Genomic DNA, 25276 nt, shown 5'->3' with positions numbered 1-25276 from the left:
TGGTTCAGTAATGTTGGTTCAGCAGTGTTGGTTCAGTAATGTTGGTACAGTAGTGTTGGTTCAGCAGTGTTGGTTCAGTAATGTTGGTTCAGTAGTGTTGGTTCAGTGGTTTTGGTTCAGTAGTGGTTGGTCAATGGTGTTTTTTCAGACGTTTTGGGTGAGCAGTGTTGGTTCAGCAGTGTTGGTTCAGTAGTGTATGTTCAGTAGTGTTGGTTCAGTAGTGTTGGTGCAACAGTGTTGGTTCAGTTGTGTTGGTTTAGCAGTGTTGGTTGAGCAGTGTTGGGTCAGTAGTGTTAGTTCAGTATGGGTTGGTTCGGCAATGTTGGTGCAGCAGTGTTGGTTTCATTCTTCCTGAAGAAGCTTCAGGCTCTTTGCATCTTCCACTCGCCTCGTTCATCTCAGTGTCCCGCTATTCCTCCTCCAGGCTTCCTCCCAAACTCACAGACAGACAACCAGATACCAGCCTGTCACCAGCCAGGCTGCCACCAGGCTGTTACCAGGCTGCTACCAGCCTGCCACCAGCCTGCCACCAGCCTGCCACCAGGCTGGACACAAGAAAACACTTCACAATCTTATAGGAAACAATAAACAGGTCAACCAGTAGCTGTATGGCCGTTTCCTCTCCAGTAGGAGGATTTTACATAGAATATGGCTCACTGTCATTTAAACACAGAGGTAATCAGATTCTGTACAAAATCACACACACACACACACACACACACACACACACACACACACACACACACACACACACACACACACACACACACACACACACACACACACACACACACACACACACACACACACACACACACACACGCCTCATCTTTACAAAAGAGGAAAATAAATAGGATATAGTATCATCATTAAATAGTCTGTAGAACCTAAATGCTCACTCAGTCTCCAGACCGTGGCTCTGGAGAAAGGAAGGGCAGTTATATAAGAAGTTGCTTCAACAAATGTAGTTAGTCATATAAATGATATTATTCAAGATAAACAACATGAGAATGGCCCCAGAGAAGATGCTCAGACCGGATTGGGTTCCACCGGCGGCCCGGCCCAGTCCAGCTGCAGAACATGAGATCCAAAAGGATTTGGAATGTCTATTATGGCACTTGAGCAGTCGGATGGACCACTGGATAGAAAACAAAGGCTGACCTCAGGTTGACCCCAGACTGACTCCAGACTGACCACAGATTGACCTCAGACTGACCTCAGGTTGATCCCAGACTGACGCCAGGCTGACCTCAGGCTGACCGCAGACTGACACCCGGCTGACCTCAGGCTGACCGCAGACTAATGCCAGGTTGACCTCAGGTCTACTGCAGACTGATGCCAGGTGGACCTCAGGTTAACCTCAGGTTGACTCCAGGTTGACCTCAGGTTAACTTCAGGTTGACCCCAGGTTGACCTCTGGTTGACCCCAGGTAGAAATCAGACTGCCCCCAGGCTGACCTCAGACTGACTCCAGGTTGACCTCAGACTGACCCCAGGCTGACCTCAGGCTGACCTCAGACTGACCCCAGATTGACCTCAGGTTGACCTCAGGATGATCTCAGGCTGACCCCAGGTTGACCTCAGGTTGACCCCAGGTTGACCTCAGACCGACCCCAGGCTGACCCCAGGTTGACCCCAGGTTGACCTCAGGTTGATCTCAGGCTGACCCCAGGTTGATCTCAGGTTAACTTCAGGTTGACCTCAGGTTGACCTCAGGTTGACCCCAGGTAGAAATCAGACTGCCCCCAGGCTGACCTCAGACTAACCCCAGATTGACCTCAGGTTAACCTCAGGTTGACCTCAGACTGACCCCAGGCTGACCCCAGGTTTACCTCAGATTGATCTCAGGCTGACCCCAGATTGACCTCAGACTGACCTCAGGTTGACCTCAGGTTGACTTCAGACTGACCTCAGGCTGACCGCAGACTGATGCCAGGTTGACCCCAGGCTGACCTCAGACTGACCTCAGGTTGACCTCAGGTTGACCTTAGGCTGACTTCAGACTGACCCCAGGCTGACCTCAGACTGACCTCAGGTTGACCCCAGGCTGACCTTAGACTGACCTCAGGTTGACCTCAGGCTGACCTCAGACTGACCTCAGGCTGACTGCAGACTGATGCCAGGTTGACCTCAGGCTGACTGCAGACTGATGGCAGGTTGACCTCAGGCCTACCGCAGACTGATGCCAGGTTGACCTCAGGTTAACCTCAGGTTGACACCAGGTTGACCTCAGGTTAACTTCAGGTTGACCTCAGGTTGACCCCAGGTAGAAATCAGACTGCCCCCAGGCTGACCTCAGACTGACTCCAGGTTGACCTCAAACTGACCCCAGGCTGACTTCAGGTTAACCTCAGGTTGACCCCAGATTTACCTCAGACTGACCCCAGGTTGACCCCAGGTTGACCTCAGACTGACCCCAGGCTGATCCCAGGTTGACCTCAGGTTGACCCCAGATTTACCTCAGACTGACCCCAGGCTGATCCCAGGTTGACCCCAGATTGACCTCAGGTTAACCTCAGGTTGACCCCAGGCTGACCTCAGGCTGATCTCAGGTTGACCCCAGATTGACCTCAGGTTAACCTCAGGTTGACCTCAGGCCTACCACAGACTGATGCCAGGTTGACCTCAGGTTAACCTCAGGTTGACACCAGGTTGACCTCAGGTTAACTTCAGGTTGACCTCAGGTTGACCCCAGGTAGAAATCAGACTGCCCCCAGGCTGACCTCAGACTGACTCCAGGTTGACCTCAAACTGACCCCAGGCTGACTTCAGGTTAACCTCAGGTTGACCCCAGATTTACCTCAGACTGACCCCAGGTTGACCCCAGGTTGACCTCAGACTGACCCCAGGCTGACCCCAGGTTGACCTCAGGTTGACCCCAGCTTGACCTCAGACTGACCCCAGGCTGACCCCAGGTTGACCTCAGGTTAACCTCAGGTTGACCCCAGGTTGACCTCAGACTGACCCCAGACTGACCCCAGGTTGACCTCAGGCTGACCCCAGGTTGACCTCAGGTTGATCTCAGACTGACCCTAGGCTGACCCCAGGTTGACAGGCTGACATGGACCATTAAGTGCCCTGTCTTTGGTAAAGCAAGTTATTTTTACTGGAAAGCAAAGCAAACATGTCAAAGTGTCTTTTCATCGTCCCACTGCAGGACGGAGGGAAACGATCCTATCCAGCTCACACTATAGACCTCACACTGTGGAACCCACACTATGGACTTCACACTATAGACCTCACACTATGGACCACACTATGGACCTCACACTTCTGACCACACTATGGACCTCACACTATAGACCACACTATGGACCACACTATGGACCTCACACTATGGACCTCACACTATCGACTAAACACTATTGACCTCACACTATGGAACTCACACTATGGACCTCACACTTTGGACCACACTGTGGACCTCACACTATGGACCTCACACTATTGACCTCACACTTCGGACCACACTATGGACCTCACACTCTGGACCTCACACTTAAGACCACACTATGGACCACACTATGGACCTCACACTATGGACCTCACACTATTGACCTCACACTATGGACCTCACACTTTGGACTACTCTATACACCTCACACTATGGACCTCACACAATGGACCACATTATGGACCTCACACTATAGACTTCACACTATGGAACTCACACTATGGACCACACTATGGACCTCACACTATTGACCTCACACTATGGACCTCACACTTTGGACTACTCTATACACCTCACACTATGGACTTCACACAATGGACCACATTATGGACCTCACACTATAGACTTCACACTATGGAACTCACACTATGGACCACACTATGGACCTCACACTATTGACCTCACACTATGGAACTCACACTATGGACCTCACACTATGGACCTCACACTTTGGACCTCACACTATGGACCTCACACTATGGACCACACTATGGACCTCACACTATGGACCTCACACTATGGACCACACTATGGACCTCACACTACACATTCACTCAGTGGGAGGACCTTTGTTCCTTCCTCATTGTTGTCACACTTTCCTTCATGCTTCTACAGCAGAGCAGCAGGACCACCACAAGGGTCCCCACTGAGTGTCATGAGGGGACACCACTGAGTGTCATGAGGGGACACCGCTGAGTCTGATCAAGGTGCAATCAAAAATACATGATATTATCATAATGAATATTTCAAAGTTCATTCCTCTGCCACTGTGTGTGAGTCAGATCACTGAGAGAGTCTGATGGAAGGTGGGAGCTTTGGGAGTCAGTCTGAACCTCAGACTTTCAGGAGTCAATCTTAACCTCTGACTTTCAGGAGTCAGTCTGAACCTCTGACTCTCAGGAGTCAGTTTGAACCTCTAAGGAGTCAGTTTAAACCTCTAAGGAGTCAGTCTGAACCTCGGACTCTCAGGAGTCAGTCTTAACCTCTGACTCTCAGGAGTCAGTCTGAACCTTTCAAGAGTCAGTCTGAACCTCTGAAAAGTCAGTCTGAACCTCTGACTCTCAGGAGTCACTAAGTGGTTGAATATTTGTCGCATTTTTAACAAGTTGTTCCTGACGTTTCTCCCGACAGTCTGAAAGTTTTGTTTGATGAACAAATCGTCTGAGTGACCAAGCAGAGCTGCACAGGTTGATGTCGATTATCATATTTATCTGTTACTCACAGTGTTTGTTAAGGTTTGACTCGGTCATGGGACTCATACTAAAAATACACCAGTACATACCAGCTGTGACCACTGAAGGTGTCACTGGACCAGCAGCTGGACCAGGATCATCTGCAGATGGTTCTGGATCAGCAGCTTAACCTGGATCATGTATAGACGGTTCTGGACCAGGAGCTGGACCTCGGTCATCTACAGACAGTTCTGGACCAGCAGTTGGACCAGGATCATCTACAGACAGTTCTGGACCAGCAGCTGGACCTGGGTCATGTACAGACGGCTCTGGACCAGGAGCTGGACCTGGGTCATCTACAGACGGTTCTGGACCAGGAGCTGGACCTTGGTCATGTACAGACGGTTCAGAAACATGATAGCATGATCCTGGCCCTCCATCTGACCTCTGGGGTAATAAACGTGACCCCAAACTGGCTGTGAACCTCTGGTTCTTAAGAGCAGTTCTGAGAGTGAGACACCCTGAGAGTGAGATGTTCTGAGAGTGACATGCTCTGAAAGTGAGACCGAGTGAGACGTTCCGAGAGTGAGACACTCTGAGAGTGAGATGTTATGAGAGTGAGACACTATAAGAGTGACATGGTCTGAGAGTGAGACGTTCTGAGAGTGAGACCGAGCGAGACATTCTAAGATTAAGACACTCTGAGAGAGACATGGTCTGAGAGTGAGACAGAGTCAGACGTTCTGAGAGTGAGACACTCTGAGAGAGACATGGTCTGAGAGTGAGACACAGAGTGAGACGTTCTGAGGATCTCAGGATGAGATCCTCACACACGTTCCACCACAGTCAAAGTGAAGAGTGTGTTTTAGGCCAGCTGACTCCGCCCCACTGCCTCACTACTTCCACAGAGCTCCGCCTCCTCCAACAAAGAACTGACTGCAGAAACAGATGTAGGCAGAAGGAAGTTGGAGAAATGTGAACAAGAGATGCAGTCGGAGGCACGAGTCGTACCAGACTGCAGTGTTCATTTGGATTCACTCTCTCACTCTAGATATTGCTTCGGTCTAAATGTACCCTGTATAAACTCTTTGCCTCGAACCCCGAAACGGAAAATGGTTTCAAATTGAAAGCTGACAATCAGAAAAGACAACTTGTGCACAGAGGATTATGTAAACATTCACCAGCTCATTTAGTAAAGTTATTTCTTCCTGTCAAAGTGACATTCCAGGTCCCTGGTGAGGTCCCTGGTCTTGTAGTTGTGGTGAGAAACAGCAGAAGTGAGAGGATGAGCGGCGCCTGGAGGCTGAATCCTGCAGCTGCAACACTGCAAGGTCTGCCGGAAAAGCTCCAGACGTCCACAACGACAGGGACAGACGGAATGTAGGAGTAGAACAGAGCTTCTCTTCACAGCAGGTCACCAGCTGACCAGACACAGTGAGGAGGAGGAGGAGGAGGAGGAGGAGGAGGAGGAAGAGTGGAGAAGCTGTCCTGCAGCATTCATACACCTGAAGACCTGCTGAGAGGAGCCACCTGTCTGAGGGGTGGTGATCATGTGACTGTCTGCAGATTGTCTGTCGCTCTCAGGTCGGGTCACACCTTCAGGTCACACTTCAGGTCAAACTTCAGGTCACACCTTCAGGTCACACCTCAGGTCAAACCTTCAGGTCACACCTCAGGTCACACCTCAGGTTAAACCTGAGGTCACACCTTCAGGTCACACCTCAGGTCAAACCTTCAGGTCACATCTCAGGTCGCACCTCAGGTCACACCTCAGGTCACACCTTCAGGTCACACCTCAGGTCAAACTTCAGGTCAAACCTTCAGGTCACACCTTCAGGTCACACCTCAGGTTACACCCTCAGGTCACACCTTCAGGTCACATCTCAGGTCAAACTTCAGGTCACACCTTCAGATCACACCTCAGGTCACACCTCAAGTCACACCTTCAGGTCAAACCTTCAGGTCGAACCTTCAGGTCACACCTTCAGGTCACACCTCAGGTCAAACTTCAGGTCAAACTTCAGGTCAAACTTCAGGTCACACCTCAGGTCAAACTTCAGATCACACCTCAGGTCACACCCTCAAGTCACACCTCAAGTCACACCTTCAGGTCAAACCTTCAGGTCGAACCTTCAGGTCACACCTTCAGGTCACACCTCAGGTCAAACTTCAGGTCAAACTTCAGGTCAAACTTCAGGTCACACCTCAGGTCAAACTTCAGGTCACACCTCAGGTCAAACTTCAGATCACACCTCAGGTCACACCCTCAAGTCACACCTCAAGTCACACCTTCAGGTCACACCTTCAGGTCGAACCTTCAGGTCACACCTTCAGGTCACACCTCAGGTCACACCTTCAGGTCACACCTTCAGGTCGAACCTTCAGGTCACACCTTCAGGTCACACCTCAGGTCACACCTTCAGGTCACACCTCAGGTCACACTTCAGGTCACACTTCAGGTCACACCTCAGGTCAAACTTCAGGTCACACCTCAGGTCACACCTTCAGGTCACACCTCAGGTCACATATCCAGAGTGGATACACTCAGTCAGCCAGAAGTCAGTTTCACCTGCTGGACCAACCTTCAGTCAGACTGACGCCTCGTCTGATGAAGGAGGGAAGAGACTCGCTGGCAGTCACATCTTACTGCCCCTAACTCTGGTTAACCCTGGTTCTCACCCTATTAGCAGGGTCTGTCTTCACCCTGTCACCAGAGTCTGTCCTCACCCTTTCACCAGGGTTTGTCCTCACCCTACCAGCAGGGTCTGTCTTCAGCCTGTCACCATGGCCTGTCCTCACCCTGTCACCATGGCCTGTCTTCACCCTATCACCAGGGTCTTTCTTCACCCTATCACCAGGTCTGTCCCCACCCTGTTACAAGGTCTGTCCTCACCCTATTACCAGGGTCTGTCCTCACCCTGTCACCAGGGTCCGTTCTCACCCTTCAGGCTGCTCAGTCATATGAGCACTACAAGTCGGACCGAAGAGGACTCATATAACAGTGAGGAGGTTCTGAGTGTTTGAGATCTGCAGCTGGTTGTGAACGCAGCATGACCTCTGACCCTGCAGTGTGACCTGGGACCTTGCAGTGTGACCCTGCAGTGTGACCTCTGACTGCAGTGTGACCTGGGACCCTGCAGTGTGACCTCTGACTGCAGTGTGACCTCTGACCCTGCAGTGTGACCTGGGACCCTGCAGTGTGACATCTGACCCTGCCTGACCCTGCAGTGAGACCCTGCAGTGTGACCTCTGACTCTGCAGTGTGACCCTACAGTGTGACCTCTAACCCTACAGTGTGACCCTGCAGTGTGACCCTGCAGTGTGACCTGGGACCCTGCAGTGTGACCTCTGACCCTGCAGTGTGACCCTGCAGTGTGACCCTGCAGTGTGACCTGGGACCCTGCAGTGTGACCTCTGACCCTGCAGTGTGACCCTGCAGTGTGACCCTGCAGTGTGACCTGGGACCCTGCAGTGTGACCTCTGACCCTGCAGTGTGACCCTGCAGTGTGACCTCTGACCCTGCAGTGTGACCTCTGACCCTGCAGTGTGACCCTGCAGTGTGACCTCTGACCCTGCAGGCTGGAGGAGAGAGTTCAGGGCAGGACGATGTGAACGATGTTCTTCTCTGTTGAGGAAACGTTTCTGTTCTCAGAGCTGCAGGATATTTGACCCGTATGGACAATCAAACCACTTCCTCGTGTGTGTGTGTGTGTGTGTGTGTGTCTGTCCTCATAGCCTGGTCTGGGCCTCGGGGATGTAGATCTCGATGCTGTCGGCACTCTCGGTGGCGGAGTTCTGCCGGACGGACGCCGCCCTCTTGGCGGCCATCAGACGCTTGCGAGCTTCCTGCCGCTGTTTTTCCGAGCTCTCCAGCGAGCGGTCTCTGGCCAGAGGGGGGTGGTGGTGCTGGGGGGGGGGCTTCGGGGGCTTTTTGGGCACTGGAGGTGGAAGGCGCCTCTCCTGGTGGACGGGGGGGGGGGGGGGGGAGACAATTCAGGAAAAAAAGACATGGACTTGTGTGTGTGTGTGTGTGTGTGTGTGTGTGTGTGTGTGTGTGTGGCAGGGACTATAGTACTATGGCTGTTTGAGTCTTTTTACCATTGAACATCAGGGCCCAGTTGTTCTAAAGCACACGTGTCGAACTCCAGGCCTCGAGGGCCGCAGCCCTGCACGTTTTGCATGTCTCCCAGCTTCAACACAGCTGATTGCAATGAGCAGCTCGTTATCTGGCTTTGTGCTGAATGTGATGATGAACCATCAGGACATTCAGGGGAGGGAGACATTGAAAACGTGCAGGGCTGCGGCCCACGAGGATCTGAGTTTGACACCCCTGTTCTAAAGTGTTATATGTTTACCACTGGTTAAGCCATAACCGCTGGCTAAATCCTTAACCCGTGGTAGGCTAAGCAACTGTTAAATATGCATTGTTTAAAACATGGTTAGTCATCCCGTTAGTTAACGTCACCGTCAAAGGTTTTTTTTTTTTTTTCCCCACCCACTTTCAAGTCTCTGTGCTTCCGTGTTTAGTCTTAAACATTGTGGTGAGGCAGCGCAGTGTTTTTATCTACTCTATCAAACTACCATAGAACATGAAAAACTACCAGGATGTTAAAGTGGAAGATGAAAACTGATTACTAAACTAATTTGACCATAGAGAACCATCGAGAGAGAACCATCTAGAGAGTGGACTGAGTGGCCAGAGAGGAAAATAATAAGAACGTGGGAACCAGATAATAAGTCGTTACCTCAAATGAATAAAGCGAGGGAACCAGATCATTTCATCTCTGGATTGACGAAGGGAGAGGTCTGCATGAGGCAGCAGGGGGCGCTCCGCTATGAGACACTCCACAGAACTTCTTTCTAATGAAGCCAGACTTTTGGTTCCTCAGGAACTACTAAACAAACTACAAACTACTATAAATGAAAACTTGGAGTTTTTAGAGCTAAAATGTGCCTTTTAATGGCTTCATGTGAAAGAGAACTTTAATCAGAGTGGTTACCTAGGTTACCATGGAAACGGTTGTAGAGCAGCGTTCTACACCTCCGTTCCTCCATGTTGAAGCTTTTGATTCAGACTCGTCCAGAAATAAAGTGAAAGGAGCAAAATGTCACTATGGAATGTTGGAATGGTGAAAAATAAGACCCAAACTCATTTCTTCCTGCTAAAGAGGAGAGACATGAGAATGAGATCTTCTCTTTCTGGACCAAGGTGAGTTTAACACGTCTGGACTTCACATGTTTAGTTAGAAAACACCAAGATCTAATGTGCTCCGTGGAAACGAGGCTCTTAAAGCTCCAGAGCAGCAAATATGACGGGATGGAGGCGACATTGGTGAAAAATATAATATGAGGGAAGGAGATAGTAACTCTCTGTGTTCAGTTATTAATCTGAGGTTACTAGTTATTATCTCATTCCCACCTGTTATTATTATTATTTCTCTATGTCCACTCTGGGGCTCCATAGAGGCGCAACTCTTCATTGCAGTATCGACTCTATCAAAGTTCAGTCCTCCACCCTGTCCTTCCTTTGTTCAACTGCTATCATGAACACCATGGTGAGAGTTAACCATTGGTAAACAGTTAGTGGAGGTCTGGAGGTGGGTTAACTTCAATGTCAAGATAACACCTGATTAAAGTAAACCCAGTTTTGAACAACAAGATAACATCTGGTTAAAGTTAACCCAGTTCTGAACAACAAGATAACATCTGGTTAAAGTTAACCTAGTCTTGAACAATAAAATAGCATCTGGTTAAAGTTAACCCAGTTTGACCAACAAGATAACATCTGGTTAAAGTTAACCCAGTTCTGAACAACAAGATAACATCTGGTTAAAGTTAACCTAGTCATGAACAATAAAATAGCATCTGGTTAAAGTTAACCCAGTTTGACCAACAAGATAACATCTGGTTAAAGTTAACCCAGTTCTGAACAACAAGATAACATCTGGTTAAAGTTAACCTAGTCATGAACAATAAAATAACATCTGGTTAAAGTTAACCCAGTTTGACCAACAAGATAACATCTGGTTAAAGTTAACCCAGTTTTGAACAACAAGATAACATCTGGTTAAAGTTAGCCCAGTTGGACCAAAATAGATAACATCTGGTTAAAGTTAACCCAGTTTGAACAACAAGATAACATCTGGTTAAAGTTAACCCAGTTTGAACAAGATAACATCAGTTAAAGTTAACCCAGTTTGAACAACAAGATAACAGTGCTGTTAAAGTTAACGGTCTTAAAGGTATTTAACAGCTGGTTAAACGATAACCCAGTTTTGAGCAACCGGGCCCTGTAACATTTGTTTTAACATCAGAGCCTGTTACCTGTGTTACCTGTGGTACCTGTGTTACCTGTGGTACCTGTGGTACCTGTGGTACCTGCTGTGTTTCTCTGTGGTTCAGTGGATGATTTGACTTTTATTGGTTTGCAGACAACGATGGTTCAAGATTACACTTTATTTTACGTTAATTGATTTCATGGTGAGAAGCAGTACATGCGGGGCTCTACTCTTCTGTCATTATTACCATTAAAGGTCCAGGGGCCTCGTTTATATAACATCCCCAGGATTCCTACTAAAAATGTTTGTTCCACCAAAAGCAGAAAATGGCGTGCGCCCAAAAAACTTTGCATCTATATAACGGTGCGTACGCTCATCTGCACACACTTTCCTTTTCTAGATCCAGTCCACCTGGAAGGTAGACAGTTCAGGCCCCGCCCTCAACACGCCCACTTTCTACCATCAATGCTGAATGCAAAGGGCCTCCTCAATATCTTTACATCTCAATCAGCTGATCGTCGGCATTTCACAATGAATCCTGGACGAAAAGATGAAGAAAATGAAATTTACTGAGAGAGAAATAGTCACGGAGGAGGTGGAGGTCAGGAGATGATGGAGGTCAGGAGATGGTGGAGGTCAGGAGATGATGGAGGTCAGGAGATGGTTGAGGTCAGGAGATCTGGTGTCACAGTAGTGGAATCACTAATACTAGAAAAAACAAGTGATCAGCAGCTGATGGAAATAGTGTGAGAGTCTGAGAGAGATCAGTGACTGCAGAGGTGGAGAAGAGTCTGATCTGAAGGTGGAGGTCAGAGGAGAGTGACATTGTGGAGAAGAGTGACATTAAGGAGGAGAGTGACATCATGGAGAACAGTGACATCATAGAGGAGAGTGACATCGTGGAGGTCAGAGGAGAGTGACATCATGGAGGAGGGTGACATCATAGAGGAGAGTGACATCGTGGAGGTCAGAGGAGAGTGACATCATGGAGGAGGGTGACATCATGGAGGAGGGTGACATCATGGAGGTCAGAGGAGAGTGACATCATGGAGGTCAGAGGAGAGTGACATCATGGAGGAGAGTGAGAGTTATAAATGAGGCCCCTGGTGCTTTACAAACGTCAGAAAACACATCACGCAGTGTGGAGAACGTTTCCCAGACGATCAGCTGCTGCAGGTTTTCTACCAACCTGAGAAAATCTTCTGGAACCTGAGAACCTCAGACACTTTGTTGTGATGCTCCAGCTCGTCTAAACAGTAAGACGGCTTTTTATCAAACCCCCATTAACACATTTTCGGTTCTTTTTGTTTCTTTGCTGGTTAATATTCTTTTCAGTGGTTCCTCTTCTGTCTCATTCAGCAGCTCAACACTTTGTGACCTTCTGAAGAACACTTGTGTTTTATAGTTCAGAGCCTGCAGACATCAACCTGAACACACACTTCACCTTACTGTGAGTCCTGGCCAAAGGTCTGAGCTCCCGGCTGAGAACAGCTCACACAACTACAATGACCCAAACCTCTGAAATAAAAAAAAATAAAAAAATAAAAAATGGTGGAAAAACAAGCAGAACTTGAGAGAGAACCAGAGTGGTCAGAAAGGTCAAAGGTCGGCGACGAAGAACGAGATAGTCCACTGAGTCTGAGGCTGGAGGCTTCACACGCAAAGAACATGCTACACAATGGAAGGGAGGAGGAGGAGGAGGAGGAGGAGGAGGAGGAGGAGGAGGAGGAGGAGGAGAAGGAGAGGAGGAGAGGAGGAGATGAGAGGAGGAGGATAGGAGGAGGAGGAGGAGGAGGAGAAGGAGAGGAGGAGAGGAGGAGATGAGAGGAGGAGGATAGGAGGAGGAGGAGGGGGAGAAGGAGAGGAGGAGAGGAGGAGAGGAGGAGGAGAAGAGGAGAGGAGGAGGAGGAGGAGAAGGAGAGGAGAGGAGGAAGAGAGGAGGAGGAGGAGAGGAGGAGAGGAGGAGAGGAGGAGGAGGAGGAGAGGATGATGAGGAGGAGGAGAGGAGGAGAGAAGAAGAGGAGGAGGAGGAAGAGGAGAAGAGAGGAGGAGGAAGAGGTGGGGGGAGGAGGAGAGGAGGAGAGGGGAAGAGGAGGGGAAGAGGAGGAGGAGAGGAGGAGAGGAGGAGGAGAAGAGGAGAGGAGGAGGAGAAGAGGAGAGGAGAGGAGGAGGAGAGGATGAGGAGGAGGAGAGGATGATGAGGAGGAGGAGAGGAGGAGAGGAGAGGAGGAGGGGAGGAGGAGGAGGAGGGGAGGAGGAGGGGAAACAGACATGATGAACCACCAGTCTCAGCGGAGTCAAGGCTCTGTGGTGTTGGCTTTGCTGTTATGCTGATTGATGGATGGCTTCACTGTTCACACACACACACACACACACACACACACACACACACACACACACACACACACACACACACACACACACACAAAGAAAAAGACAAGCATGAGAGCAGATGAAGAAGCAGCAGAATCCAGATTCACATTGACTGAAAAACCACAACAGGAGCAACAAGAGCAACAGGCAGAGTGTCGCCATGGAGACCAGCTCACACTGCAGAGTGTTGTCATGGAGACCAGTTCAAACTCCAGCTCCAGAACTGCAGCAATAGGGTAGAGCTGGACTTCATTGTGACTCCAGCTCACTTCACTCATTCAGAAAGAGAAGCGCCCACCATCCAGCTGATCGGTAGAGCGAACCCGCCCCCTGGTGCGACCCCGCCCTCTGGAGCGGCCCAACCCCTTGAAATGACCCCACCCCCTGGAGCAACCCCGCCTTCTAGAGCGACCCCGGCCCTCGGAGGGACCCCACCCCCCGGAGCGACCCACCCCCTGGAGTGACCCCGCCCCCTGGAATGACCCCGCCTCCTGCAACAACTCCGCCTCCTGGAATGACCCCGCCAGCTGGAGCGACTCCGCCTTCTCGAGCGGCCCCACCCCCTGGAACGACCCCGCCCCCTGGAGCGACACCATCTTCCAGAGCTAACCCGTCCCCCAAAGCGACCCCACTTTCTAGAGTGACCCCGCCCATCGGAGCAACCCCACCTCCTGGAGCGACCGCATCCCCTGCAATGACCCCGCCAGCTGGAATGACCCCTCCCCCTTGAATGACCCCGCCAGCTGGAGCATTAACGTCAGGCTGACATCCACCGGTCATACGGAATGCTTCACTTCATGTGTTCATGTTCTGTCATGGATGATTTGTAGGAAACCATTTCACTGGTTTGTCTCACTTCGGTTCCAAACCAAAGTTCTTTCACTCCCTCCTTCAGATCAATACTTTGATTATGTGATTGATTTCTCTGGGGTTTGGTATCAGCTCACTATTGATAAGCTTCTATCTCTTTACGGTCAGTTTGCTTCCCAGATGGCGGCGGAGTCTTTCCAGTTTGAGGAGGAGAGTGAAACCGTACAGCAAAGTGTCTCCAGAGTTCATGCTCTGCTCACACTGAAGTCTCTTGTTGCTCCAGCATGCAATCAATCAATCAATCAATCAATCAATCAATCAATCAATCAATCAATCAATCAATCAATCAATCAATCAATCAATCAATCAATCAATCAATCAATCAATGAGACATTGATAATGGCCGTGCAGCGACACCTGATGGAGTCTGTGGTGAGCTGCCTACCTTTCTGTCAAAAGGGTCCAGCGCTCTCCAGTTGTTGGCCCTCAGCTGGTGAAGCTCGTCAAACTTGAGGCTGATGTTCTCAATGGAGAGCTGGAGCATGTCCCAGAACCCGGCCAGGTCGGAAGCCACGGGGCGGGGGTGGGCGTTGGGGTTCTGTGACACAAGCAGCACCACGGGTCAAAGTCAAGCTCTTTCCTCGCTCTGCTTCACACTCTGGAGGCACTCAAACACTCATAACCAGCCAAGGTGAACTGCACCAGGTGATCTGCACCAGGTGATCTGCACCAGGTGAAAAACATTACGCCCAACAACCTCACTTAAACTCTGCAAATTCTTGGTAAAACTCTTCCACAAAAGCCCTGTGATGACTGCTGTATCTACAATAGAATAGAATAGAATAGAATAGAATAGAATAGAATTACACAGAGGGGAATTATTACTAATGTTTTGGCCGATGGTTGTGTGTAGTTGACTCACCAGGTTCTCCTCACACAGCTCTCTGAACTGTTGAAACTTCTGAGACATGAGCAGCTGAGCACTGCCCATCGCGCTCCTCATCTTCCCCAGGACTGCAAGAGAAGAAAAACACTTAGAGGCACCGGGGGACGCCAGCAGGGGGCGCCAGCAGGGGGCACCAGCAGGGGGTGGCAGCATGTGCAGAGAGACGTACTGTCGTCAGGCAGCTGGTTCTCCTGCTGGTCCAACTCCATCTGTCGACACCAGCCGTCCATCCGGTCCGTCTCTGCCTGCAGCAGCTTCAGGAACCAGCGACCGTCCCGCTGACACACCGACCGCTGCACCACCTGCCGCACACGTCACCGCGTTCACACATCTGTGTGTGTGTGTGTGTGTGTGTGTGTGTGTGTGTGTGTGTGTGTGTGTGTGTGTGTGTTGTGTGTGTGTGTGTGTGTGTACATCTTGTCACAAAGGGTCCTGCCTGCTCCTCATTGGACGAAGGCTGAGTTCAGAGCGTTTTTGGAAACTTCTGAGAGTAACAAGCTGCTGAATCTGTCCTGCTTCTAGTTTCACTGCACAACTTTACAGGTTTTACCAAAGTTCTGCGGAGCGGCAATCCTCAGCTGGTCGGCCTAAAACTGCATCAATACACCAAAAACACTTTGTAGAAAGGAGCTGAAACACTTCTCTCCACATCTGGAAACATATGTCACCACAGCTGGAAATGTGTCTCCCCACATCTGGACACACTTCTCACCACAGCCGGAAAGGTTTGTCTCCACATCTGGAAAGGTCTTTCACCACCCAGCATGCACCGCAGCAGGTGACACACACACTGAGTGTTTAGTGAAGTTTTAATGAAGGAGGAACCACAGTGGAGCAGCCATGGTCTGAGTTGTATTTCCTGGTGCCTCAGTGTGGACCACGTTGGGTCTGCCGCCGGGCCCAGGGACAGTGTGGATGCATTGGACACGTCACTGTACGTCAGGAGGTACTGACAAGTTCTGGTGCTGACTAGAACCTGGGTGTCGTCAGGTTCAACTTGGACCATGTTTCATATTAAAGGACAAACCTGCAGCCGGTCTCTTTTATACTTACACATGCATGAAGGCATTCATTTTGCAGAAACATAAACAGATGAGTGTGAAACTTTAGCAGATCAGTGTGTTCCATCTCATTAGAGTCTCACTCTCATCAATATTCATTATTCTCATTAGAGTCTCACTCTCTTCAATATTCATTCAGCGCTTTCATATTGACAGCTAACGATCTGCTCATCTGAACTCTTTACACTGATTGGGCTGCATGTTCTTCCTGTGTGTGTGTGTGTGTGTGTGTGTGTGTGTGTGCGTGTGTGTGTGTGTGCACGCGCGTGCGTGCGTGTGTGTGTGTGTGTGTGTGTGTGCGTGCGTGCGTGCGTGCGTGTGTGTGTGTGTGTGTGTGTGTGATGTGACGTCATGTGCCCAGAGAGTGAGCCACGTGCCTCCAGGATGGCGGAGCTGTTGAAGTTGGCGTCCAGCGAGTCGTCAGTCACGCTGTCGATCCAGGGGTCTGGGGGAGGGAGGATGGACGGGTCGAAGCCCACGTCCTCGTACTCGTCAGAGGCACAGGCGTGGTAGTGGTTCCCTGAGCCCTGGATGCTGACCGTGGAGGTGTTGGCATCACGGGAGTATCGTCGAGACATGGCGCCGGACAACAGCTCAATGTCGGTGTCCGGGGAGTCCAGGGGCGTGTCCAGCAGGTCCGGCAGGTCCAGGTCAGCCTGCGAGAACCAGGGAGCCAGAGTCAGTACTCCTGCCAGGGACATCCACACCTACACGAAACCACAGATCTGGACCAGGAGACACTAAACTGTGATTCCAATGGAAGCGGACTAGAGCTCAACATCTGGACAGTTCTACTCCATCTGTTCAGCACCAACATTATGAAGCATGGAAGAGAAGTGGAATACCAGTGATCAAACTTACCTGAACAGCTGCAGTCACACTGTTGGAGCGCTGGAACCGCCGGTACCTGACAAGTAGAAGGAAAACAAGGTAAACACAACGGACCCACCATCACCCAAACCCGACCAGAACCGGCCAGTCCAAACTCATCGTGCCCTCAAACATCAGGAAGAAACACTGGAAGTTGGTCAATTGGTTGGTTTGTAAGTTAGTTAGTTGGTAAGTTAGAACAAAGTTAGTACTTGGTAAGTTAATCAGTTGGTTAGTTAGTCAGTTGGTCAGTTAGTTGGTTGGTCAGTTGGTTGTGTTGTAAGTTAGTCAATTGGTAAGTTAGTTAGTTGGTCAGTTGGTAAGTTAGTTAGTTGGTAAGTTGGTCAGTTAGTCAGTTAGTCAGATGGTAAGTTAATCAGTTGGTTGGTTGGTTGGTTGGTAAGTTGCTCAGTTGGTCGGTTGATCAGTTGGTCTGTTTAACCAGTTGGTAAGTTAGCCAGATTGTTGGTTGTCTGTGGTAAGTTAGTCAGCTGGTTGGTTGGTCAGTTATTCAGTTGGTTGGTTGGTCAGTTGGTCAGTTGGTAAGTTTGTCAGTTTGTAAGTTGGTCGGGTAGTTTATTGGCCAATTGGTAAGCTAGTCAGTTTGTCAGTTGGTCAGTTGGTAAGTTAGTCATTTGGTCAGTTGGTTGGTTGGTGAGTTAGTCATTTGGTCAGTTGGTTGGTTGGTGAGTTAATCAGTTGGTCAGTTGGTTGGTTGGTAAGCTGGTTGGTTAGTCAGGCGGTTGGTTGGTAAGTTGGTCAGTTGGTAAGTTGGTCAGTTAGTCAGTTGGTCAGTTGGTCAGTTAGTCAGTTGGTAAGTTAATCAGTTGGTTGGTTGGTAAGTTAGTCAGTTGTTTGGTTGATTGGTCAGTTAGTCGGTTTAACCAGTTGGTAAGTTAGTCAGTTGGTTGGTTGGTCAGTTGGTCAGTTTGCCAGTTGGTAAGTTTGTCAGTTGCTCGGTTGGTCGATTGGTAAGTCAGTCAGTTTGTTGGTTGGTTGGTTGGTCGGTTGGTCTTTTGGTCAGTTAGTCTGTTAGCGAGTTGGTAAGTTAGTCATTTGGTCAGTTGGTCGGTTGGTCAGTTGGCCAGTTGGTAGGTTAGTCAGTTGGTCATTTAGTAAGTTAGTCAGTTGGTAAGTTGGTCGGTTAGTCAGTTGGTTGGTTGGCTAGTTAATCAGTTGGTCAGTTGGTTGGTTGGTCAGTTGGTAAGTTAGTCAGATGGTCAGTTGATCAGTTGGTCAGTTGGCCAGTAGGTTGGTTGGTAAGTTTGTCAGTTTGTGGATTGGTCGGTTGGTAAGTTAGTCAGTCGGTTGGTTGGTTGGTCAGTTATTCAGTTGGTTGGTTGGTCAGTTTTTCTGACTACTCAATCTCCAGTATTTATTAATCCTCTACAGTACTGAATATTCACTGTCCAGTACTGACTATTCACTCTCCAGTACTGACTACTCCCTCTAGAGTACTGACTACCCACTCTCCAGTATTGACTACTCACTCTAAAGTATTTACTACTCACTCTACAGTACTGACTACCCACTCTCCAGTATTGACTACCCACTCTCCAGTACTGACTGAAGTACAGCTCAGTGAAACAGTTGGTCCATCAGGGATTCAAAGGTTTGGTTGAAGCTCCAGCAGCTCCTGCTGCCAGTGAGAGAGAGGGTCTGTTCAGTCTGAGTGATGCTGGAACAGAGACTGTAACCTGCCGCACAACACGCAGGGTCAGAGGTCAAGGTCAGGGTTAAGATTAGAGGTCAGGGTCAGAGGTCAGGGCCAGGGTTAAGATCAGAGGTCAGGGTCAGAGGTCAGGGCCAGGGTTAAGATCAGAGGTGAGGGACTACCATGAGTAGTCAGAGACACTGCGTGCTCGGAGCAGAGACTCCTCGGGAGCCACATGACCCAGCCCAGCAGACTGTGGTCGCTGGTCTCCTATGCCTCTCCACAGAGGAGAGAGGAAACCTCAACAGCTACAGCTCAGAGACCTGTGAAGCAAAGATCAGGCAGCTGTTAAGCTATGTGAGGAACCCGGCTGGTCAGGTAGAGCTCACCATTCCAGATGTGTTAGGCCACATTGCACTGCTCTACCAGCGCAAGGCCGAGCTGCAAGCTCTTGAAACCCAGGAGCAGCTCTCCCAGCTGCAACTTTACAGTTCGCAGCTGAGGATTAACAATGCCCAGCTGAAGCTGGAGAACTCCCGCCTGAGACAGGAGGTCCAGGCCAGGGACGATCAGGCTCTGTACACGGAACCTACTGGGTCACAAACCCAAACTTCTGAGAGAGAAGTTAAAACAGACTCATCATCTGATGGTTCATCAGAAGATGAGTCAGGTTATGGCTCTCAGAACAATGAGCCAAACCACACTGGGGTAAAACCTGGTGCAGCTCTCAGCAGAGACGCTGCACATCCCAGCAGTCTGGAAAATGTCCAGTCAGATGGACAATTTACCCTAGATATGCGCATTCTTGGAGCTGTCCAGTCAGGTGGACAGCGTTCTCCAGGTCTATACAGTCCTGAAGTGGTCCAGTCAGGTGGACCGCCCACCACAGGTGAGTACAGACTTGAAGCTGTCCCGTCAGGTGGACAGACAGCATCAAGCTCCCCCGCAGCCATGGCGAGGGGGGGGCTTGACACACAGCCAGGGGGGCGTGGCATGAGACACCGGCCCAGTGTTGTGGGAATTGACTGCATCCCACTGAACTGACACCCAGTCCCTCCAGCTTTTCACTTTGAGGACCACAGGGTCCCGGTGTGCTATGACACACATCCATCGGTGCTCAGCCGCACCACAATGCGCTCTCGCAGCTCTTTCACTCCTTTTCAGGAGAAAGTAAAGAGTTATTTTCCAGCACCTCACAGTGCTATCAGCTTTGGTCCTCCACTCACTGGAGACCCTCATGGTCATCGCGACCCTCACTCTCTCCACCGGAGAGAACCAGGGGGGTCCAGCTCAGAAGACTCGGACCAGTCCGGTCCCCCAAGGGAACGCGGTCTTCGGACCGCCAACTTGAGTCCCTTGCAGAGGACATAGAGCGGTTCGACCCTAACAACCCGGAGGTTAGTATAGAGGACTACCTCCGGGAGGTTGAACGCTGCCTCCTCGACCTGCCTCATCCTTCGTCACAGGAGAAGCTGAAGCTTCTCTGGAAGACGACATCCAGGAGCGTCCATGTTTACATGGAATCCCTCCCACCTGCCATCAGAGACCATTACTCAGCCCTCTGTCATGCACTGAGGGAAGAGTATTCTCTGTACAATGATCCTGCCTCTGCAACTTTTGGTGCACTTGCAATCACTCAGAAGGGGGCGGAGCCCCCCAGAGAGTATTACAGGCGCCTAAGGGCTGCCTACTTCCAAGGCCGCAATGCACCGGGGTTGGACGAAGACCAGACTTTCAAGTCCCTCTTCGTTAAAACCTCCACGGCAGTGTGCGGTTCGATGTTTCCCTGTTCTGTAGGACCACCAACCCCACCATGAAAGACCTCCGCAAACACGCGCAGATGGTGTGGGAGCTGCGCCATCGTTCAGGTGAAAACCATGATGGTGAAGCGGGGATCCTAAGAACGCAGGTGACTGGAAACACGAACCCGGCACCTGTAGGTCACGAGGTCCCCTCCCCCGCACCTGCTGCGGATGGGGGGCCCGTTAGATGTCCACAACCTCGACCACGAGGTGGACAACCGCACAGAGGTAAGAGATCAGGTAGGCCAAGACCTCACCACTCCCAACGGAGAGGTAAGTCTAACAACCGAGGACGAGGTGAAACCACTGGGACGCAGACGTCCCACAGTGGATTAAAACCTGCATCAAAGAGGTGGTGCAGGACTTGAACCCACCTCAGAGGAACTGGACTCCCAGCCCTTGACCGCATGACTAGGCCGGATGCCCCTCCCCTCCGCACACAAAGTCCACTTTGTAAGGAGGAGAAGGAGGAGATCCAGGAAGTCAAAGAGGCCCCCAGAACCAACAGAGAGGCCCCCTTTGACATTCTTGGGTAATCTTGTGAGCGATGGCTATGCCAACCGCTTATACACCTCAGTAGTGGTAGGGGTGTCGACACCCTCGCCCTGCTTGATTCTGGGTCAGGAATCACCCTCATGTGTTCAGCCACCTTCACACAGGTTGCTAGAACCATGCGTGACCTAGGAAGCCTCTTCAGGTGGAAGAGTGTAGCATGAACATCGGACGCTTCACTCAGGACGAGTCACCCATCACTAAACGTGTCTGGGTCGACGTCACTTTACAGGACATGTCAGTGACACATCCCCCCCATATGTCACTTCTCTGAACACAGAGGAACTGCTTATTGGTCAGGACCTCCTGAACCGACTGGCTGTGCTGATTGACTGCCACCAACGGCGCCTTTGGTCTCAAGTCACCAGCCCGACTCCCTCTGGCCCAGAACCAGGCCACTCAGTTTCCAACAGCAGAGTCGCTGCCATCCAGTCCAGAGGTTCCCTACCAATACTTGGGTCTCTTCCAAAGTCCGACCCGCACCGATCCTCCTCCAAGCTCCCTGACAGCCAGCAACCGCTGCAGGTGACGAGCCAAGACCCGTTTCAAGCACACCACTCTTTACTTGTTTCACTGAAGGACGTGAGTTCTTCTTTGTACATGAGTACTTCTCTGCACGCCCACCACACCGTGGGGGGTGCACACATGAATGGAACCACGGCTCCTGAGGCACCTTTGGCGCCCTGGTCAGAGAAATCTGCCACCAACGCCGACCTGCTCAAAGTTCCGAGCCACCGCTCACTTTCAGCAGAGTCACTGCAGACCTTAACCAAGGTCCTTGGTTCACGCGCCTCCTCGCCTCACAGTCCAGATCTCGACCCGACGATCTGTGACTCATCTCTTCTTGAGCTGAACAATCGTTCAGCCAACCTGCGGGTCCAAAATCTGACACGGTCAGATTAAAGTGACCGCATTTCCACCATTAGAGATGTTAACTGACAGTTCATTTCACAACCTTGAACTGATGGTGCCTGTCATTGACAACCTGCAGCCGTCCCTCACCAGTGACGACATGCATGACACCGCTCTCCTCACTGTCACAACCAAAACCCTCACCAGCGCTCACCACGTTAACCTCGAACAGGTTCTCAATGGTACAAAACCGAGCACCGAAGGTGACATGGTTGTGTACGCACCGGTGACTCAACCAGAGAATACAGACACTTCAGGTAAACAGACCACGTCTGGACCAGAAGAACCTTATTCAGGTTTCGAGTCCAAGACCGAGCCACAGTCTGCTAAAGCTAATACTTTAACACCGCAGAAACGAGGAGATGCATTCATTGAGGTCTTCCGCGATTATCAAACAATCTTCGCGCAGGACTCGCATGAAAGGGGGGTCATGGACCTCCCCCCGGTGCGCGTCCCAACCGACCCAAAGGCACTGCCATCTTTTGTACACCAGTACAGATCTTTTCTAGCTGCATGCGTGGTGAAGCGGTTCTGGACCACGAAGGTGGACCCCGCTAACCAGTACCAGCTAGTTTCTTTGTTTGGCAACCAGCAGTCTGCCTGGAACCGGTGCCAGTTCGGCTACTTAGACCCACCATCGGTGTCTACCATCCTTCTCCACGCAACAATGAGCAACGCTGCCGCGAGCGGTAATCTCATCTATGTGGACGACTTCCTCATTCATCACTGCACCTTTGAGGAACATTTAGCCGAAACACGACACGTCCTTTATCAACTCCTGGTAGCTGGAACCAGACTTGCTCTCAGCAAAGTTCAGGGGTGCCGCACCACAGTTGAACACATCGGGCTCATAGGTGGCGCTGATGGGATTGAACCCCGAGCGGGGAGAGTTCACGCCATTCAAAACCTCAGAGCCCCGACTAACGTGTCAGGACTTAGGAGCCTCCATGTGGTCTGCAGCAGCTCCTCACAGTCCACCAGGGACTGTGCAGTGAGTGCTGGACGCCCTAGAGAACCCCTTCGTGAAGACAAGCCCTGTGGGTGGGAAACTCCTGCAGAAACATCTTTCTGTCTCACAAAAGAGAACCTCTGCTCAGCATCCTATCTGGCCCACCTAGACCAGGACCCAGAGTTCCTCCTCCAGACAGACTTTCCCACTCATAGTCTCAGTGCCGCCCCAGCGCAGTCACATGACACAGACAAAGTTGTGGTGTACGCTAGCAGACCGCTTAACAGCGTGGAGATACAGACGCCCCACTGCGAGAAAGCCTTCGCCACGACTCAGACCGTTCCATCCAGTCATCATGATCATGATGAAAATGTCTGTCAGGGTCCGCTTCGCATTCATGTTGCTGACGTCCAGCTCCACCTTGACACAGCCACCACGGCTGCTGTCCTCCGTCTGAACCAAGCGTTCAGCTGCTGGAGCCTCCCACCTTCCGTCGACTCAGCCAGAAGCACTCATGTCACCCCCAGTGTCATGGCTGCTCTGTACGACATGTTGGTAATGGAGACCAACCTCCTTTTACCAAACCACTCCCAGTCATCTTCCCAGGTTGACCAAGTCAACCACAGCACCACCCACATACTCAGGTATGACAATAGCAGTGGTACAGATGGAGAGGTGAACCTCCAACGGGTGCTGGTGACCATTCGGTCCACCGTGCACCACCCCACAGGTTTCACTTCCATCAACAGAATGACTGGTAGAGAAATGACCCTTCACTGCACCTTCTGAACCAACCAGAAGAGGGCAGTGTTGTCACGGCCTGCACAGCAGAGCCACTCAATCCATTTACTCCCTTGGAGTAAGGTTAATTCCTCCCCTAGCGAGGGGGGAGAACCTCCACCCCAGGAGCAGTGGGAGATGAGCTCCTCCGTCAGCAGGTACAGGTAGAACCACCTTACTTAGCTCCACTAACCCGGGTTGAGCAACTTCTCCAGACTAACATCACCACGGTTCTAAACCTTCACAGATACATCTGACGTAGTCTCTGCAGTGCTATTTTAACCTCTGTGGACCCACAGAGCCAAGAGTTGTGATTTCTTCAGAACATGGCCATTATTGAAATAATGTGTACAGTTTGAAGTCTCTGTAGTGAACGTTGGGTTTTGGAAGGGAACACACACGTACACCTCCACACACCACACTTCACTCTCTCACTCTTCGCAGGAGCAGGTGCACCAAGACCCCCCAGACGGCTGGTGGCTCTTGGATGACTGCTCACTGGTGAACCATCGCCGATGTCGTCGCACACGCCAAGTGCAACCACCTCCAAATGCTACAGATCAGACTCGATTCCCTGCATCCGGTACCTCCGCTTTTGTAAACTGGTCCACAAACATGTCGCGAGTTAATTCCTATCCTCCGGGAGGTGTGGGAGGAGCCTACTAACTATTTCCTAACCACCTGTCCCCCTTTCCCTTTCCTGTCTTCGACTCTGGTACTTCATTTTCATTCATGTTTGGCAAACTGTACGAAATGAGTCTTGTGGTTGTAGGTAGTTAGAAAAGAAGTTAAAAGTCTGCCCAGACTGGTCTCTCTGTCTGCCCAGACATTAGCCTTGCACATGAACTGTATGAACTGTTGGACTGTTGTGGACATGATGTTTTCCAGGACACTCGGATGTGAACATGGACTCCACGATCATATGGACTATATGGCCCAGGTTTGCTCCAAAGACTGCGACCAGCATCCCACTCTTTGGAACAAAGAGGGGATGTTGGGCCTTGACCACCATGCTCACCCCCACTCCGGACAAAGGAGGGGGGGGGGGGGGGGGTTGACCACGTTTCTTTGAAAACAAAGAAACATGTGGCCACCACTAGAAAAATTCGCCATTGGTCACGTGACCCCCCACCAGGGGGCCCCCACCTCGGAAGTTGCATCCCTGCAGCTCACCACCAGGGGAATCCATCAACTCCGCCACACCCATGGTCTGGAAACCTGAGACCAGCCCAAGGAGATTGGCTGGTCTCATGACGCACAACTATAAAAGTCCAACACACGAAAATTCAACCATCTCCAAGACGGACTGGTGTTGATCCAGACGCAGAACTCCATATGGGGACACCAAAGGGCCGCGTGTTGACTCACATGGACTGGGCCCGAACACTTCCAACTCACAGGACGAGCTGGAGATGCCGTGGAAACGTACTTTTTGTCCGTCTTTTCTTTTCCTTCAAAATGACCCACACAGCCGCGCAGCTTCCCCGTGCCTGCTAACCTGAAGCTCGCTTCTGCACCCACGCAAGAAGTGCTAGATTACTGACAGTGCGTTTGCGGACCCCCGCTCTTTCAACCCGCCTCAGAGCAGCCATCTTGGATGAGGATCTCAACTCATCCACCAAATGTTTGGGGTCATTACACCCACTCACATTGACCCGCCGAC

The 25276-nt window shown here is 50.8% G+C and overlaps 1 protein-coding gene across 1 annotated transcript in view; it reads right to left on the bottom strand.

The window, feature by feature from the left end:
* Positions 1 to 8355: 8355 nt before the first annotated feature.
* The window catches only part of LOC308113543 (disks large-associated protein 1-like), a gene marked incomplete at both ends in the record, with an annotated part of 78108 nt that continues 61187 nt past the window's right edge, over positions 8356 to 25276 (bottom strand). The window contains 6 exons of the mRNA XM_080469918.1: positions 8356 to 8586; positions 14533 to 14685; positions 15010 to 15101; positions 15203 to 15335; positions 16472 to 16750; positions 16956 to 17001. Coding sequence (XP_080326044.1) covers positions 8356 to 8586; positions 14533 to 14685; positions 15010 to 15101; positions 15203 to 15335; positions 16472 to 16750; positions 16956 to 17001 — 934 coding nt within the window. The remainder of the gene's footprint in view (positions 8587 to 14532; positions 14686 to 15009; positions 15102 to 15202; positions 15336 to 16471; positions 16751 to 16955; positions 17002 to 25276) is intronic.

This window comes from Lipophrys pholis (genome assembly GCF_963383615.2).
Source record: "Lipophrys pholis genome assembly, chromosome: 1".
Taxonomy (NCBI): domain Eukaryota; kingdom Metazoa; phylum Chordata; class Actinopteri; order Blenniiformes; family Blenniidae; genus Lipophrys; species Lipophrys pholis.
This window is presented reverse-complemented; position numbering and strand designations above follow the sequence as displayed.